Genomic DNA, 18108 nt, shown 5'->3' with positions numbered 1-18108 from the left:
ATCTAGGAAACAAATGCACCTGGCATGGGCACGCAAAAGTAACTTTGCTCTCTCGTCTCGATCCTTTGCCAAGGTTAGTCTTGCTGTTGCAGCAGCAGCAGAAGTATCCTATGGCGCCCCATACGGGATCCAAGAGCGTTCGGCAGGCTCAGAAATGATTTAGGCACTACAGCATGCTTTAAGGCAATTGACGTACGGAGCTGTGCCTCGGGGGCCCCCTGCAGTGTTGCCCGCATCATGCGCCTCAACGTGGGGGAGAGAAAACCAGACACAACTGCGGGAGCAGTCATGAGCCTCTCGGAGAACTTTACTGTCGTTACACGAGACGCCAGCTTCTCCTGAGTCGCACATCGGGCAGGCAAACAACTTCTCTACACCCTCGCCTCAAAATCCTCTAGTCCATTTCAGTGATTAAGCACCGATGAATACATGCTGCTGCATAATATTTGCCCCGAAGAACGTGACTACAAGCACACAGACCTTTACGAATGTGGCCAATTCTGTTTGCTGGGATCCAACTAGCTTAGGCTTCTCCCCTTCTGTCGTTTCCTTAGCGCCGTCATCGTCAAACTCCTCGGGCTCAATGTCTTCCCCTGGTGAGTCAACGGCTACCAGCCGCTTGCCCTTGTAGTCCTGCAGCGCCACAGCCCCACAAGTAACGCCATTGCCGTGCAGCCAACCAGAATGCTGCCAAGTGTGGGGAGCTACGGAGTACACCAAAGCACCGCTGTGTGTACCGTTTCAACGCTCTTGTACGAAAGGTCCCTTAATTAGAGAATGTTAGAGGCACTTGAGGAGCAGTGCGAATTTCACAGAAAAGGGGTTCAGTTGTTACTAGCGAGTGTGCATAGGGGAAGTACACCGATGCAGTGGAAAGTGCCGACTGAAAGTTGCACAATAAAGAAGAAATGTGCAACTGCTGCAGCACCAGAATGGAGCGCATCTGCGTCTAGAGCATAGTGTACTGCCCTTTACTGTGCAGCAATGTAGGCCGGAAACAATGACGCCTGGTGTTTGGGATGGTGATGATCTAACAGCACACTAAAGCCTTTGCTACAGTATATGACGTCATTTCCTAGGTAGCCTAGCACGTCTAGTAAGGCTAGCTTCTCACTAGAAAGAATCTATTCCTCCACCAACATGAGCATACACGATCACTTCACGAAATGGTCGTGTATCCGTAACTCTTTGAAAGCACTGCTGCGACCTGTTTCATATTCGTACAGCACCTCTAGCTTAGGCCAACCATTCGAATAAACAAATGGATGGTCTTCCTGTATGGAAGCATATGAAATCCCCCCACACTGCAGTCGGCTGGAGATAAATACGCGGTGAACTCGTAGCGGATAAGTCTGTTTCAAACGTAGGAATATACACCTCGCGGTATCTAAAAGCAGCTCGCAGGCACCTTTCTTTCTAATAGAGAAAAACGCATTGTGTTGACTTCATCAATCCAGCAAGTATACCTATGGAGCAGGCTCTGCGTGGAGGGAGGAGGGTTTAACCGTGAGGAGCTATTTAACGCAGCACACATGCACTGAAGGTATCTTTGGCTCCCATTCCTCTCTACTTCTAAGAGACCACTCCGGCAACTGTTACTCCAAAAGAGTTCTTACACGCTGAGCAACAAGCAGCCGCAGAGCTGAGTTGCACCACATGCTACAGCTGAACTGCCAATGCAGGACTTCCTCAGGGGTCCAAAGCAGCGCAGCCTGGCTGTCACCAATTGCCCTATTCGAGGACTGTGCATCACCTGCAGGAATGTCTGAGGTTTGAGGGGTCCCCTCAAACATATTTCTCGTATCTGTCTGGTCTGTTGCGTATGCCGTCACTGCAGCCTCATGGCCCCAGCAGGCCGATGCATATGCATCGCCAACGCGTTTCAGAAACTGCGCACGAGCATCCGGTTGCAAAGGTTCCGCAAAGAGCGGCACTTTCTGCGCCCGCTTTCTTCGTTTCTTCTTGCCTATGGGTGGCCTGACAGCGAGGCGGAGCGTCGTGGTGCAACTGCAGGCAGCTGTCAGGTAAATGTGTACGAGCTTTTCGCACTCACTCCACAAAGCTGACTTCCACGTGCATCTTGTCTTTGCCCTGTCATCGTAGGAATCCTCTGAGGCCCCCTTATTGCTACATCTGGAACAGCTGCAATTCCCGCGGGCCTTGGAGAGCTTTCTGCTGCCTGTGGCAATGAGACGACGCTCAAAGGTCCTCCACTCACTACGGGGTATTGCAGTACAAATGGCTGTATTATCCCCGTTGTTTGGAGATGATGCGTGGCTGCTCTCCGGTGGCAGGAGCCCCCTTCTCGGTTGCTGACGCCATTCTGCATTCTTTTGTGAATAAAAGCAATTGCAGACCCTCCCATTCGAAATAGAGCACGATTCAACAGTCTGCCGAGCAAAACATGCGAGACTGCTCGCCGAAATCGCATGACTGCTTTGTTGTATATTCGGCGTCTCACAAACGACACGAGTTCTCCCTGTGTCGGGTGACGGCTTCGATTTCAGCTCCTCCGGGGATACGAATACCTCAGTTGCTGTATTTTTTGAATGGGGATGCGCTCCTGCACTCGGAGCAAGTGCTGATTCTGATTTCAATGTAAGCGGCTGGCTCCTCTGCCCCAGGACTACAGCATCCGGATCCATGAGGCCTGAAAGGTGAAGCGCGTCTTGAAGCAGAGTCTGCAACTCCGCCTTCAGTGCCCGTCGCCGCATCTTTCGCTGTACCTCCTCATGCACTATGTCCCCGTTTACGGACTCCTTACCTGCTGCTAGCTTCGTGGAAGTACCGGAGGCTTCCGTGTTTGCGAACAGCGTTGAGGGTTTTTTTGCATCGGCGCAAAGGTCACCTTGAGTAGTGTCACGCTTCTCCGAGGAGGCGCCAAAGAAGGCCATTAGCCCCACTGCGCGCCAGCGCCACGAAGAAATCTCGCGGCAAATACATGGTACGGGGGATGCCTGCAGCTCCTTCATCAACGGTGCTCGGAGGCCTCCATCGTCCACGTCGTTGTAGAGCCAACAACAGGGTCCTTCCTGCTCTTGTTGTTGCTGTTCTTCCTCCTGCTCTTCATTTTTCTTTGCAGCAAGGACGAGTCGACTAAGGCGCGCAAAAGGGTCACTGATGGAGCCCCTGGTTAGTGGAGCCGCCCCCCACAGCAAATCCACAGGGAGCCACCGCCACTCCGTTGGGGAGAGGTCGAGCTCCTTGTACACCTTCCACCGTTCCGCAACGGCGTCCACAAGGACTCCGCACGTGCCTAGCTGACTGCGTTCGCCAAAAAGCTCAAACTCTTCTTTCGCTGCTTCCTCGGCTTGCCAGCGCCGGTCGTGAGCCTTTGGTGGATGGGAAGCCTCGCACAGTTCCGGCACCCCTTTACCAGATTTGGCCGTTCTTCTCCGCTTCGCGCTAGATTCAAGCTCTCCTTTCTCTTCTACAAGGCCAGCAGATGGCACTAAGTCACATGAATCGACAGGATCTACCAAAAGCTTCGAGATCGGCGCCTTGGAGAAAACGCGACGAAGGCCAGACGCCAGGTGTACGAGGTCTTCGTAGCTCTCGAGTCGATCAAATGACACGCTTCCTGCGTCCCGCCTTGATCGACTGACAGCCAATTCTATATGCAGCCAAGGCTTCGCTGGATGCCGGAGAGCAGACTCGCCTCCCTCTCCACTCTCTTGGTCATCCGCTGTAGCGTTGGCAGCACGAACTTCTGCAACTGAGGTGGCGGCCTCCTGGTTCGGATCCTCAGATGACAAAGCCTTCTTTCTTTCCTTTTCGTCGCGTAAGCTGAACAACACCGCCTCGCGGAGCATCGGCAAGAGGGGCACCGTGCGAGGTCTGTAAAAAGCGCGTGGTAGGTCACAGAAGATTTGGGCATCTTCATGAGACTCGGCTTTATCAGAAGCTCGACAGGAGCACTGTTGATTCACTGAAACGTTGCCGTTTGTCACAAACAGAATGCAGGACTTACAAGAAAGCAGCAACGCGTGGGGCGACGCGCTGGGCGAGTCGCAGCGCAAGGCGGAAGTCCTACGGAAATAATGGAAAATGATAGACAGGGACCTGGAGACCCTTCGACGCAGGTTCATTTGGCATCACTTAAGGGAAACAGCGAGACGGCCAAGTGCTCTAGGGGCCATCACGGGAAAATGGCGTACAATTTGTCCTCCCATTTCGCGTAAGTCAAAGACCTCCCGGGCATTGTATGTAGGGCCTCCCCAAGGGGGTGCCAAGAAAGCCTGAGCGGATAGAAGTACATTCCGTTACGACCCTACACCTTTTCCTCCATACCCGAAGCCGCCTGGCATGCAGGATTGCCTTCTGTGAGATGCCAGCCTTCTCACCCAATCAAAGATGCCCTTGCGGAGCTGGCGCGAGGTGAGCGTTGCAAAGTCTCCAAGGATGAAATCCATACGGGAGGCCACATCACGCCCTACGGCACCGACACCAGAGACACATGAGACACTGTGGTCACACATACACGCACACCCAAACATAGACACTAACATACGCAACTACATGAACTCATACACAACACATTCGCAACCGCCGCTCCGTGGCCTTCTCCGCAGCCAAGACCTGCACGCTCCTCGGCAAGGAGGAATGCTGTTGCTGGTACGAGCCAATACCGAACAGCATATAAGCTCCTCCTATTGCAATTATATGCCAGCAGGGCGTTTAATGAGCTATCCTGACGACAGCCGTTAACTGGACAGTCGAGCTTCATTTTGGATCAGAAAGGTATCAATACGTTGCACCTTCAGCACAGAAGGCTGTGTAATTTCGGCTAGATCTCACCATAAACTGCAGCGTTGGCCTTCGCAAGTCCGATTCGTGCCTTATCGATTTCGCAGGCGAGGACGAATCCACAAGACCTGGCAAAGGCAATTGCGTTGCCTCCAGCCTGAACCGCACAAGTATAATGCATGCATTAAACATCAGCATCCACCACTGGTCTACCCTCACTTAGTATGGTGCCATTGGGGACACAAAGAACTCAAAAGCGAACTAGAAACTAGATCAACAGCAGTATGCCTTCAGCCTAGCACCATGCAGTAAAGAAAAAACAAGCAAGACAGGGTAACGATATCGGCATGCTTACCCCAGCAAAGCCGTCTAGCAACAAATCGCAGGAGCAGCGCTCAGCTGTATGCATAGCGAGCTGCTCTGGAGTAACGGACCACCACATGTCATCATCCAGCTCAATGCCTTCGTCAAACCGCGAGAACAATTCCAAACGGCGGCTATGCCGTTTCCTGAGCGTCAACGCCCCTACCAAAACCCTCTAAGCTTAATAATCACTAAGCGCAGAAACAAGGGAGTCTGATGCAGGCTCTTTACTGAGTCCCACTACATTGGTCTCCTCAAATGTGTTGGTCCGCGTATGTGGAACTACACCCTGTATGTGTTGAACGGTAAAAGGCGATGACTAGCCGTAGCTCCACACAGCAGTCATTCTGAATTCTCGAGCATGGCAACAGAATTTAAATGAACCTCATTCATTACTTGAGCATGCGCATTAGAGAGCTCTGGTAGTCGATTATACACGCAATGCCTCACTCCTGCTCTCCCTTGGAATGTTGGCGTTTTCCCACAAACTCGCCTTCTGTCTCTTGCGGTGGGGTGTAAGCCCAGACCTCCGCGGCGAAGAGGTCTCTAGTTCTTAAAGCTTTCTGCATCTCCACTGCAAACTCTAAAAGCCAGCATTAGCCTCTCAAGGAATCTACGATTTGGGGGCGTACCCGGCATCCTTCCACACGGACTTGGGGACAAGAGCTGTGCGACAGAGACAGTTTCATCGACAATGGATCTAAGGCATTCAGATTCTGCGGCGGATTGGGCCTAGTTTGTTGGTGTATAGAGAGCAAACCACAAACAGCCGGCTGCCAGCGCCCTGACAGTCCGGTTGGTGATGCAGTTAAAAGAAACAGGGATGAATTTCACAGAATAACTAGTTTCTGAAAGCCAATCTAAAGTATTCATTGGACACTTCAACACATTTCCTGTTACGAAGGTACAGCTCTTCACATGCAGCCCGCCCCCAAACCAGCCCACGCATTGGTCCAAGGAACCCAAGTCGATTGTTATTTGGTTAAAAACTGTAAAGCAGCATCATCAGCACAAATCTGAAGTATTTTAATGAGGGTTTAAATATTTTTCAGAGCCGAAGGCACTGAATCTAAATGCGGAAAAGCAGCGTTTGTGGAGCTCGGAGACTCAACCTCACAATACCGAAGTAAGCTTTCACACAGGCCTAGCGAAGGCCATCTGCATTTCAACACTTTGTTGGCAAAAACACAATACAGTAAGGCCTGAAATATTTGAGGCCATAATGCAAAGGTGAATATGCAGGGGTTCTTCCTGTCTCTGGCCATGCTATATTAATACCTCACGATGTGCGCATCACGACCAAATTGAGCGTTGCCGGTGTTCTGCTCCCCTCCCTGTTCGCAACTTTGCTTTCCTGAGAGAACAGACGAAATGCAATACCGGTGCGATTGTTGTCACGGTTCTTGCTAATGATTGTTGAATATACTCATGACCTCAGTTTCGCTTGCACTGCTGCAGGAAGCACGATTAGCGTGCTGTATCCGTATTTAATGGGGCGTGCGATGCATCTATTGTTCAAAAGCAGACATAGCGTTTTTAGCACCGAGCCTCAGTACTTCCGTGCTCCCCCATGCAGTTGTTCGCTGGACAGGTGTGTGTCCTAACTCATATATCATCTCCTTACAGGGCAGGCGACAGAATTCAGCTTGCCTATAGCAGTTAACTGTGTCACTTAACTGTTGGTCTCCTCCATATCTTTTCCATTTCGTATGCTGATTCTATCTGTGTCTCGCTTTCCGTCACGATAGATTGGGTTTCAGGATTTCGTCCCTCGAATGCCAGCTTGTGGTATAAATGCGCACATGTGCAGGACTTTGTACTTTCCTGCGTGGTGTACACTTAAAACCGCTCTTCCGTGCGTACAGCTAGAAGCCTGCTAGCCTGCAGGCTGTTTTGCCGCCGCCATGAAGGTGGGGATTCCTATGTGTCTTCCTCTCAGGTCATGAATGACGTTTTTTTCATTCTCGGCTCCAGTATTATCAAATGTTTTTAAAAGGGATTCATTATTCACAGGTGGACAACACAGCACAAGCAGTCTGTCTAGAGTTCTTCGCGCCCGTATAGCCAAGCAAGCGACTTTGATCGACACGAACCAGCGAAACAACGGTATATATTCGCAAATTTTTTGTAAACCTACCATGAAAGCAGTTTTCCAAGTCACATCCCATTCCATGCATTATATTTGACGTACTGCAAGCTTATGGGCATCGTTTAACACAAGCTGCTTCTTCAACTCCTATACATGCCATAATGCATACACCAGCCCTTCAGATCTGGCTCTTCTCGTTAGCAGGAGATTGTCCAGCGAAAGTGTTTATGAATGCTGGGTGTGGAATTAACAAGGAAACCTTGACCGCTCCCTATAAAATCTCTGTAGAGGGTTTGAACTGCAGACTCGGTACAAACAGAACTTGTGTACTTCTGAAAAGGCTTCTTTTCCCTGCCTGCTCCTTTCAGTTTCCGAGATGAGGGGAGTGTAAATACCTGGGCTGAGCTCAGATGCACTCTGTAGGGACTCCGAACAGTCACAGATAGTTCCAAATAGCGTGTAGAACGTGTGCAAACAATGTTGCGCATTCTTACTCCAGCAAACAACATTCTGCTAATTAGAGGTACCAACAGACCAAGCACCGACTCACTTCTTAATTACTTCCAATAGTACTCTGCAACTTCGTCATAACAGACTAAATGTAAGCCAAACAGTGTTGAAGCGTAGCTTGTTCCTCAGCTGAGCCCTTCATCCGACTGCTCAGAGGTATACGGTCTTTATTCCTGCCTCACATGCAGTAAGGCTTTCGTAAAAGGAAAATAATGATTTTCTTGCGAAAAGTGGCAAAGAGCATGTCCGTAAGATCTTTGGCTCTTGGTTTATTGGGATTAAAGGTACAGGGCGGCCCTCGACGAGCTGTAGCCCGCGCGTATATTTGCATGTCGGATTTTCGATGCAAGGTGGAGGACCGTATTTCAAAATGTGCAGCAACACGTAGAGCTATGGTTCATCTGGTAATTAGAGTGTAAATCACATAGCAGATATGCTGTGCAATTACTCTCATAATTTTGGCTTTGTAGATGTATTTCTTGATGTGGCTTAGTGCTGGATATTCCGCGTATGCTCGGAGCCTCAGGTACGTAAGCGTGCAGTGCGTGGGGGGATATATTTATTAGCAGTTTTGGCGGTGAAATTCGTGGTGCAGTGGCTTTCGAAAAACACAAGCGGTCGGAGCACATCTGATTTATGCAATACTATCTGTGAAGTTCTCGCTTACTTGAAAGCGTCAATTATTTCGTCATCTGGGCGAGAACACGTCCCACAAAATTCCTATTGTGTACACGCAAACAAAAGACGTTTATGCAATATATCAATGCTCCAGTCCTACAGGTTATCCAGATTCAATGTAGTGAACAGCCACCTTTCCCCAGAGAGCTTCCTTGCAAGAGAACAAGGAACCCTGCAGCACTCGTTTTTCCTAAGACACTCGTTCTCCATTGACACCTGATGCAGCTTCAAAGTGAATTATTGTCAGCTTTTTGGGTACCCCAGCACTGTATCCACTGCGTGGGCCGCAAGCGTGAGGCGCGAGACTAGGTCCATGAGGGTTAGCGCCGGAGGATATTATTATATGCTGGTATAGGGAAAGTACATTGGGTCGCAGTTCAGGCCAATGGTGGACGTTTACCATGAGTTTGCGGAGACAGCTCCCCTCAGGGACGCACTTGATTTCGATGGGGCGCACCGAGGTATAAATACTGTGTAGCAGCTGCAAGAATGGCAGGATCAACAAGCAAAACATTCAATCAAGGCACATGGAATTCTGCCGCCTCTCCAGCTGTGCAACTACGCCAAGGGGGATGGCAGCGACGGCATCTGATGAGGACTTTAAGCTGTCAGCCCACAGTGCAAATGAGTCCCTATCTCCTGAATGTATGCTAGCTGTATTCTATAGGTCGACGGATGCCGTTTTCCGGGACTACCAAAAGAATAAAATGCGGCCCCTGTAGCACTAGCAACTGTAACACTCCCTGAGAAAGGACTCTGACGAGGATGCGACAGCTCCCCTGAGGGGGTAGGCTTGCCTTCCTCAGGGAAAAGAATTGTTAGAGGCGGTGTCACAGCTTCGATACGTGCATCCAAGTAGCGGGGGCTGACGAGTGAAAAGCAGGTTCGGCTGTGCCATGCTTACTTCCCAGTACAACTAGGCAATCAGCGGGAAGCGCGAGCCCTTGACGCCTCACCAGCAGTCCCGCATATGTCGAATCTGTGTCCCCTCACTAGAACTTGCTTCACAGTTGCATTATATTGGCGACCCCATACGGGACTCCCGAGGCAGAAAGTTTAGCGCAACGCTATGAACGTAGGTTATTTACTGCCCACTCGTGCAACCGCTGCATGCTGCCCACGTCAGGTAGCACATGGCTTGTTTGTGCAGACCTCGCACAACATATTGATGCCTTACCTACCTCCTGTGCAGGTACGATGAGAGAGAAGATGCAGTGGTTGGGTGGACCCGCCCTACGTACTCGCCATTACAATTGCCACTCCCCGCAGTGGAAAGGCCCCTCCCACGCATCCGGGCAAAACACGCCAAGCTCCTTTCACCTCAGGAAAAGCAGCAACAAGAGCAACTCTATAAGTGCTTTGCTGCAGCACTCGTCGCCGGTCGCGCCATACCTCGTCTCAAACGCTTTACTGCTTCGCTTGCAGTCACCCCAGAGGGCATGCTTGCAGGAGACCGTGCGGGGACATTTGCAGTACGCGCCTTTGTAGGCGAACTCGCCATGCGCAATATTGCATCAAGGTACGGCCAACTAACGGCATGCATGAAGAGCTGCTCTGCTCGCACACAACTATCCGTGGCTATGCTTTCTAACCAGTGATCTTTGGCACAGTTCGGCTCAGTGGCTACTTCGTGTTGCAACGATTCTGTTAGCATGTTCCTCAACTCTCCAATCTTGTGCTGGTTTGCATGGAGCTTAGTGTGTGGGCATGTATCTCCCAAAGCACCAATCCTAAGCAGTGAACAGCAATGCCTCTGCGTGCGGGTACTTGGTGGGGCTGCGGTGCACTGCGTTTGTTATTAGGCGTGCTTGTTGTGTCAGGATGGAGCTCCTGAAAGTCTGGAAGACGGAACCTAAGTATCTGTTGGCGGAGTTTATTGGATTGCTGCGATCATACAACTACGAGACGCTTCAGGATGTACGGGATATGTGGCCACCATTGTGAAGTCGCAAGCAGGCTCTTGTAAACGCCTGTGGGCCGCTCGATCAACGAAGAATTGATGGGTCCCTCAAACGTCTACTTATGAACTGTTTCAAGAAATCGTCTCCTAGTTCCCCTCCTTATTCCTTCTAGTTAGTTGCGCCGCCAGAGTTAGCGGAGCACAGCTGCCCTCGTCGCACGGCGGATAGCGCCAGAGTCTGCAACGTGAAAAAAGCCTTGTGAGCTCTCCAAACGCTAGACACAATCTTACTTTAGTTGGTTCCCGATGTACAGATTGCATAAAAGGAGCTTTCCTAGCTAGCAAAGCGCGATATCGGATGTCCGATTGTGGGTAGACACCCGAAAATAGCCCCCAAGCCTAGTTGCATCACCAAGCTGGCCCTAGTCACAACTTTGCCAAATGAAAATACATTTCATGCCATGGGTTCGCTGCATGCCTTCATCAGGTTAGGCATACTACGGTATTGCACATTGGGCTTGAATTACGCCACGGGGTTATCTGTGGCTGTAGATGCCACATGTGCCTCCTTGGCTGCGTCATCTTTTGACTCAGCTGAGTCTCCTGATGGTGTTGAGGTGACGGGTCCGCCTGCATGGTGATAGGCATATCGGGCTGTAAGGGAAAGCAGCTCGTTGAGTCGTGGCAACATCGATTTTGGCTCCTCCATGATACCCGCAGCAACGCACGCATTGTCAAACAGCTGCTCCACCAACAGCTGAATGAAGGCAGCACGCACAAACATTTCGGTTCATACAGTAGGAACCGTAGGTGAGACCATGTACTTACGACACGCATGCGAGAAACGATCAGCCGGATATAATGGCCATAAGCTAATGCTCGTGGACATGCATCCCGCGTGAGCTGCAGAACGCTGTCTACACGCCATCCCAGCCTAGTGCTGGACATGAGCTTGAATAACAGCGTCAAAACAATTTGAGAAACCACCCACAGCCGTACCGTCGCAACATCCGGATTGGTAGTACGGAGATGGTAAAGAGAGGTAACGAGTTCATGAGAAGGATTCAGCTCCAAAGTTGCCGGGAGGCTCGCAATATCTGAGGGCAGCAAACCAAGAAAACGCCACACCAAGGATATCTAGGAAACAAATGCACCTGGCATGGGCACGCAAAAGTAACTTTGCTCTCTCGTCTCGATCCTTTGCCAAGGTTAGTCTTGCTGTTGCAGCAGCAGCAGAAGTATCCTATGGCGCCCCATACGGGATCCAAGAGCGTTCGGCAGGCTCAGAAATGATTTAGGCACTACAGCATGCTTTAAGGCAATTGACGTACGGAGCTGTGCCTCGGGGGCCCCCTGCAGTGTTGCCCGCATCATGCGCCTCAACGTGGGGGAGAGAAAACCAGACACAACTGCGGGAGCAGTCATGAGCCTCTCGGAGAACTTTACTGTCGTTACACGAGACGCCAGCTTCTCCTGAGTCGCACATCGGGCAGGCAAACAACTTCTCTACACCCTCGCCTCAAAATCCTCTAGTCCATTTCAGTGATTAAGCACCGATGAATACATGCTGCTGCATAATATTTGCCCCGAAGAACGTGACTACAAGCACACAGACCTTTACGAATGTGGCCAATTCTGTTTGCTGGGATCCAACTAGCTTAGGCTTCTCCCCTTCTGTCGTTTCCTTAGCGCCGTCATCGTCAAACTCCTCGGGCTCAATGTCTTCCCCTGGTGAGTCAACGGCTACCAGCCGCTTGCCCTTGTAGTCCTGCAGCGCCACAGCCCCACAAGTAACGCCATTGCCGTGCAGCCAACCAGAATGCTGCCAAGTGTGGGGAGCTACGGAGTACACCAAAGCACCGCTGTGTGTACCGTTTCAACGCTCTTGTACGAAAGGTCACTTAATTAGAGAATGTTAGAGGCACTTGAGGAGCAGTGCGAATTTCACAGAAAAGGGGTTCAGTTATTACTAGCGAGTGTGCATAGGGGAAGTACACCGATGCAGTGGAAAGTGCCTACTGAGAGATTCATTGCGAGAAATTCGTCGATATCCGCAGTCATCAAAAGCACTGGGCGGCCCTTTCCCACAAATGGTTCCATATAAGGAGAAGTGAGCGCTGTCTGCAACACAAGCAATCAACAAGCCATAAGAAGGCACCGCGGCGCTATCGAGGCCATGAGTCTTCAGTGTCGTCCAAGTGCTCCTGAAGTGTACTGAGACATGGTGTTGAGGTGGCCTGTGGAAACTCGCGACTATGCGCTACACGTTGACTGCTGAAACCGGATAGAAGGGCATGTTTTCAAGCCATTAGGGCTGCTGCTTTCACGTTAAACTGTACCTTGCGATCTGAACAGCAGTAATAATACATGTACTTCTGTGTGCTGGGCATCGCCTCCAAGTATTCCTCCAAAGTGATCATTTTGCCGGGTGCTTCCGTCGAGCACTCGAACCTGTGACATTAAAGGGAATATTTGAATTGTTGCAGCGCTTCTGCCACGAGAAGGGCACAATTAGAAATACCATTGTTTTTCCGGGACGTCACGCCCTATCTCAACGTCATTAACGTTTCACCACGGAAGAGAAGCGATGTGTAGTGGGGCGGCGTAGTGTGATGGCTACTGGCTTACAAAGACGTGGGTAGCTTACCGAAGCAGGGGTAACAGCATGTCCTTGTAAACACTACCGCTGTGCGCGTCCTCCAAGACCCCTTCTTTTATGTTCTGCGAGTATTTTTGATAAAATGTCTGATACTTTTCTGGGTCGGATTTAGCCTGCTCTCCACATCAGGGCATCAAAGAATCATTGCAGGCTTGTGCAAAATGCCACCGACCTCATACGCTGTACAAGCATCTGGCCGGTGCACGCATGACGTCTGCAGCTCACTGACAGGCAATAAGCTATGCCCCGGAGAGCAGAGCAAGGATTTCAAGAAGAGAGTATTACGGTAAGGAAGAATGTTAGCTCAGAGCCTCGCAAGCCATAGAAGCGCCCGTCCTACACCTAAGATTTACCTGGTCACTTAAGAACTTCAGGATGCGCTTGACGATGACGGCAGAGAGCTTCCTCTGCAACTGTGAATCTTGCACGTGTTCTCTGCTAACATTTAGGGGCATGTCTTCGCAGTCTATCACACCACGCAGGAACCACAACCACTTGGGTAGCATGTCTGACGCGCTTTTCTTTACCAAGACGCGACGAGAATGCAACGCGACGCCACTCTCTAGAGGCCCCGACTGAAACAAACGATTCGGAGGGTCCGATGGAAAGTACAGCACAGACTGCAAACAACCAGCCAGACACACACTTCCAAATTGCCAGATGATGTCGCACGCTGAGCTATAGGTTTGTAGTTTGAGGCTTTAGACACACAGTCGATCATCGAACACTGGGAAACGGGAAAAGGCCAAGCATAGAATAAATTCAAGACGCACACGAATACTCAGCGGCGCATCCGCAGAGAACATAATGCTATAGATCGGTTCCCCCCAGGATTGGTTTGCAAGAAACCTGCGCGTATCACACAAACAAAGAAGAGGGAACAGCACCCTAAGGGACCCCACGGGGGAGAGAACCAATGAGACACCCTCAACCACCGGGGTTACCACGGTGATTCAAGAGGTTCGGCTGAACGCGCTGATATTGATCTGCATCGAGGCCTCTGTTGAGGTGTGGTAGGCGATGCTTCACCTAAAGAACTGCGTGTGCTCCTCCGGGGTGGCGCTGGATTTGAGCCACAAAGCGTCTTGCGCGGCCACCAGCACTTCCTTGCCGTCCTCTTCAATATACACTGGGAAACTAAGACACAACATACAAGCACAAACGCCCCTCATACGTGTTAATGCTGGGTCTAATGCCATAATACGGGCTGATTAACACATACAGCCGCCGTTTTCACCACTTTTGAATAACTGCTTTTCGCTAGCAACCCCAGGAAGGCTTGTCCGAACAAACCGCGAAGACGATAGGATGCATACGCCATACTGCCGTTGCTTCTTGCTTCTTAAGGGGGCAAAAGAAAAAGCGTGACGCTGCCGCGAAAAGAGGTGCCCTGCCCGAATCCCTAAGGGTTGTGCTGCGGGGCCAACCTAGGAGGATAAATGATTCAGAGGGAGAGGCGGAGGTCCCTCACTTGACAAAGGACGAAAACTTTTTCGCACACTCTTTTACTCTGTGCGGATTTGCGAACTCTGTACATTCTGGTTTCAGGTGGCAGACGACTTTAGTTCCGGTTTCGGATGTAAGGACATCCGGGGAGGCCGGGGAGAGAGTGAACGATCCCGATCCATCGGCGGACCAACAGAAGACCTTCTGCCCCTCAGCCGAACGGCTGTAGACTTCTACCCTCTCAGACACAACGAAACTCGAGTAAAAGCCTACACCAAACTGAAGCGCATCAAAACGAATCAAACTTCAGTTCACATGTTGTAATCCCCGAAAAAGAGAGGAACTCGGCATCTACGGATTCACAACTCTAAAACATACAAAGCCATTTCCGCAGAGTGCAAGATCACAGAAAACCCTGATAAAGTCACTACGAATGCTTATCAAGATAACCTCCGCAGAACCACTGCCAAAATCAAGACAAACAAAAGGCAGTCGATATCCTGTAAATCCTAGGTCCAGTTTCAGCCGTCGGACAAGAACAACGACCGCTCCATGCCGAGCAAAAAATTGAAGAAGAAACATACCTGTCCTATGATATCGTTACCGGCATTAGCTCCTGCTTTTTGCAAGAATTCAAGAGATCCGCTCCTTGCAATGGTCCCTAGATTCTGGAGGATTTCCTCGCGGCTCATTCCTACGCCGTTGTCCTGAGAGCCGCACCAAAAGAGCATCAAATCGGCAACGCTCCCACGTGGAATTATTCCATAGAAGAATGAGGCACTTCTCGCGGCAGCTAGATATTGCTTATCGATTCTGCTGCATAGTTTGATAAAGAATACGCAACGTCCCTCTCTACGAGTGGTGCGCTGTCTACGTCCCCCTCTTCCATTCATCGGAGCTCCCCCATACCCTCTCCATCTGCTTTGCAGATGACAACTATGGATCAAGGTTTACTTCGAAGTGTTAGCGGAGTAGGTTTACCTCAATGATCAGGGTTTTTTCATTGGGGTTTGCCCTGAGAATAACTCGGAGCTCGCTCGGAGCACTGCTGTGTTGCTGCGTGGCCTGGAAAAATCTTAGTTTTTCTAAAGCGTCGGATGCATTCGAAATGAGCTCTCTGATAAACACCTCTTTATCCGTGTACAGAGAATGCGTGACAATCTGCAACAGCTTCTGTGTCTCTGCCTTGAAGTCGTGGCGTTCAAGGCCCTCTGGTGTAGGAGTCGCGGTCGCAGAGCCTGCGCTTGTGGCGAGGCCCCGCAGCTTAGATGGAACTTTGAGCAGCTCACCCCGCCGGGAAGAGAAAAGGTGCGCCTGAACAGAAGTTATGTTGCTAGAAGCCCTACACCTATGCGAGCAAAGCTCCCCCAGCCCTGTTGCACGGCGGGGTACCGGCTGTTGCTTTAGCACCGAGGTGCAGACTCGCCACATTTTGGAATCCTATGCGAAGAGCAAAAGCCCCAAACAGAACATGAGTCGCCCCTGCCCTGGAACCACACAAAAACATGTAAATGCGGAAGTTGCAGCAATATCTGTTGACTCCAATAAAACTAATAAACGAAAATACGCGGTCCACTGACGTGGAAGCCGGGAAGCTGTAGAAGGGTTGTAGCTGCCCGCAGATTACCTGGAGCTCGGGATCGCCAGAGATGACTTGCAACTGTAATGATCAGAAGCCGGAGCACCAGCAAGGCCACGACTGTAAACTGGCTACAAAAGACCTAAATGCAACAGAAGCAGTCTGCTTACTCCACAAAGAACCGGACTGCCTTGTTTGGCTACGCTCCGGCCCCCCAGTGTGGGGCTTGAACAGCGCTGCTTAACTGACAACGTGGGCGTTGAATTACTAAGTTTGTCCTATAATATGCACATATCTAAGTATAGTGACATCTTTGCTCTTCTGCAGTTGCTGAGGCCCGATCGGAGTTCTACTCATAACCATATCCATGGGTGGAGCTTCCCGTATTCGCTTCAGGTGTTCTGCCCTAGGCAATATACAGACCCACCAAAGTTACGCGAAAGCGCGTTTATCGATATTCCAGCTGAAGTCAATGGATTATTCGTTCGATAATCTAGTCTATATGTAGCGATGTGGTCCAGCTCCCTGCTGAGTTCATACACTTGTGCAATGCTCCATTTAAGGTCTCCAGGAAGATGTGTTACTCCAGCCATGGTACAAACCTAATAGACAGCTATTGGGCGCTGATTAACATCGCTGCCTCCTTTTCCTGCTTTGGTACCTATGACCTTCTGTATGGGGGGAGAAGCTTTGTCCTTAGAGAATGTTGCGCGTCATTTAGCGCGCAGATACACAGCAATCCGCCTTTTTGCGTTAATCTAAAGCAAGTACGCAATGAACTAGGCACGAGAATATTTTGAGAGAAGTCAACGCTCGACCATTTCATAATTAACTATAGCTAGGCACCAGGAAGTGCCCAGTTGTGGCTATACCTGTTACTTCTTCCCCCGAATTCGAACAGACGCCGACAATCCTCGCATGTGTCCTTAGACACAAAGCGCAAGCACGGTAGTGAAATATTTGTGAACCTATCACTACTCCGCAGGCAGGTAGAGGGTCCAAAAAAGTGTAAGGGAAGAATGCAAAATCTGTACAAATGTAGTGGAATCAAGGGGAAGGAAGGCTAACACTAGCGAACAATGAACAGGGAACCATACGAGCACAGCTAAGGGAGCGCGATGGCATGGCGTCTTTGGAGCATCCAAATATTTGTGTCTCCTGCTCCAGAAATACAGAACACAACTACCATCTGTAAGGGGCACTAAGCTTACATTCACGTGCAAACACAGCTGGTGCACACAGCAGAATCGACTTCAAAACCCCTAAACCAACAAAAAGGGAGAGTAGTGAAAATAAGTACTGGCGTGCTATTTTAGTTGACCCACAACATTTGTGTCGCCTCTGTAAAGACAATGTGCTGAATAGCGTCATTTTGTCTAGGTTTAGTCGTAAGTTAGTTTTACTTCGTACATGTCTAGGCCGATAGCACAGTCAAAAGCTGTACCAGCTAAATGTTCAGATTGTTGGTTGGCTCACTAAAAAATATGCTTTATGGGTTGAGTTATAAAAATGGCTTCTGCACTCGCCATTGTGACAAGAGACTATATAGGTCGTAATAGCTTACGGCAGCCTCGCAAAATGGAGTGAGTGATGCTCGTGTGAACAAGTGGCGTGCTCGACTACAAGCCGCTGGATTGAGCCATTGAACATACATGTGACCATGCCTGATTTCTTCACTAGACGACCGAAATGATGCGCTTGGCACTTTTTGCGACAACATTGCTTTGGGGACTACCTAGAATGAAATCAGCCTACAGCTGCTATACAGATACTATGCTTGATTGGCTTGCAAATATCTACTGACCTGCGTTGGATTTCCTAGTTGCAGGTCGAAGTGGTATGGCATGCATGCGAATACTTAGACACGAACTGCATCGAGGTGCGTCCCACACATGTGGTGACCCTCGCTTGCCTTTGCTACCGGCTCAGTTAGGCAGACCACTTTACACTCTATAGACTCGGCAAGAAAGCATGTGTCAAGTTCGCCGATTAGGTCGAAATCTGCGGGAATGGTTTAGGGTTTAGGGTTTAGGGTTTAGGGTTTAGGGTTTAGGGTTTAGGGTTTAGGGTTTAGGGTTTAGGGTTTAGGGTTTAGGGTTTAGGGTTTAGGGTTTAGGGTTTAGGGTTTAGGGTTTAGG

General features: G+C 50.1%; 2 protein-coding genes across 2 annotated transcripts; both read right to left on the bottom strand.

Moving 5' to 3' along the window:
• Window positions 1-1595: 1595 nt before the first annotated feature.
• On the bottom strand, window positions 1596-5188 carry LOC34623905. The gene is made up of 7 exons (XM_026338258.1): window positions 5102-5188; window positions 4798-4903; window positions 4344-4432; window positions 4158-4238; window positions 3971-4029; window positions 3020-3837; window positions 1596-2989 (listed from the first exon to the last, which is right to left on the bottom strand). The coding sequence occupies exons 1-7, from the start codon at window positions 5186-5188 to the stop codon at window positions 1596-1598; spliced, it is 2634 nt and encodes an 877-aa protein (XP_026194043.1).
• Window positions 5189-10809: 5621 nt separating this feature from the next.
• Window positions 10810-16563, bottom strand: LOC34624245 (chaperone protein HtpG). The gene is given in 15 exon segments (XM_026338257.1): window positions 10810-11043; window positions 11286-11383; window positions 11618-11759; window positions 11902-12054; window positions 12306-12407; window positions 12626-12737; window positions 12934-13058; window positions 13299-13565; window positions 13719-13794; window positions 13975-14082; window positions 14417-14670; window positions 14976-15098; window positions 15373-15654; window positions 15886-16101; window positions 16417-16563. Coding segments are annotated over 15 exon segments (2439 nt in total).
• Between the last annotated feature and the right edge of the window lie 1545 nt (window positions 16564-18108).

The sequence above is a fragment of the Cyclospora cayetanensis genome, unplaced genomic scaffold, assembly GCF_002999335.1.
Source record: "Cyclospora cayetanensis isolate NF1_C8 unplaced genomic scaffold, CcayRef3 CcayRef3_contig_243, whole genome shotgun sequence".
NCBI lineage: Eukaryota > Apicomplexa > Conoidasida > Eucoccidiorida > Eimeriidae > Cyclospora > Cyclospora cayetanensis.
Note: the sequence above shows the minus strand (reverse complement) of the source record. Positions and strands in the feature narration are given on the sequence as shown.

Coding starts and splice junctions, on each gene's coding strand:
- LOC34623905 (XM_026338258.1), bottom strand. CDS start 5,188: ATGTGGTGGTCCGTTACTCCAGAGCAGCTCGCTATGCATACAGCTGAG. Junction 4,239..4,343: donor GCAAGGGCATCTTTGATTGG/GTGAGAAGGCTG, acceptor CTATCCGCTCAG/GCTTTCTTGGCACCCCCTTG. Junction 4,030..4,157: donor GCGAAATGGGAGGACAAATT/GTACGCCATTTT, acceptor TTATTTCCGTAG/GACTTCCGCCTTGCGCTGCG.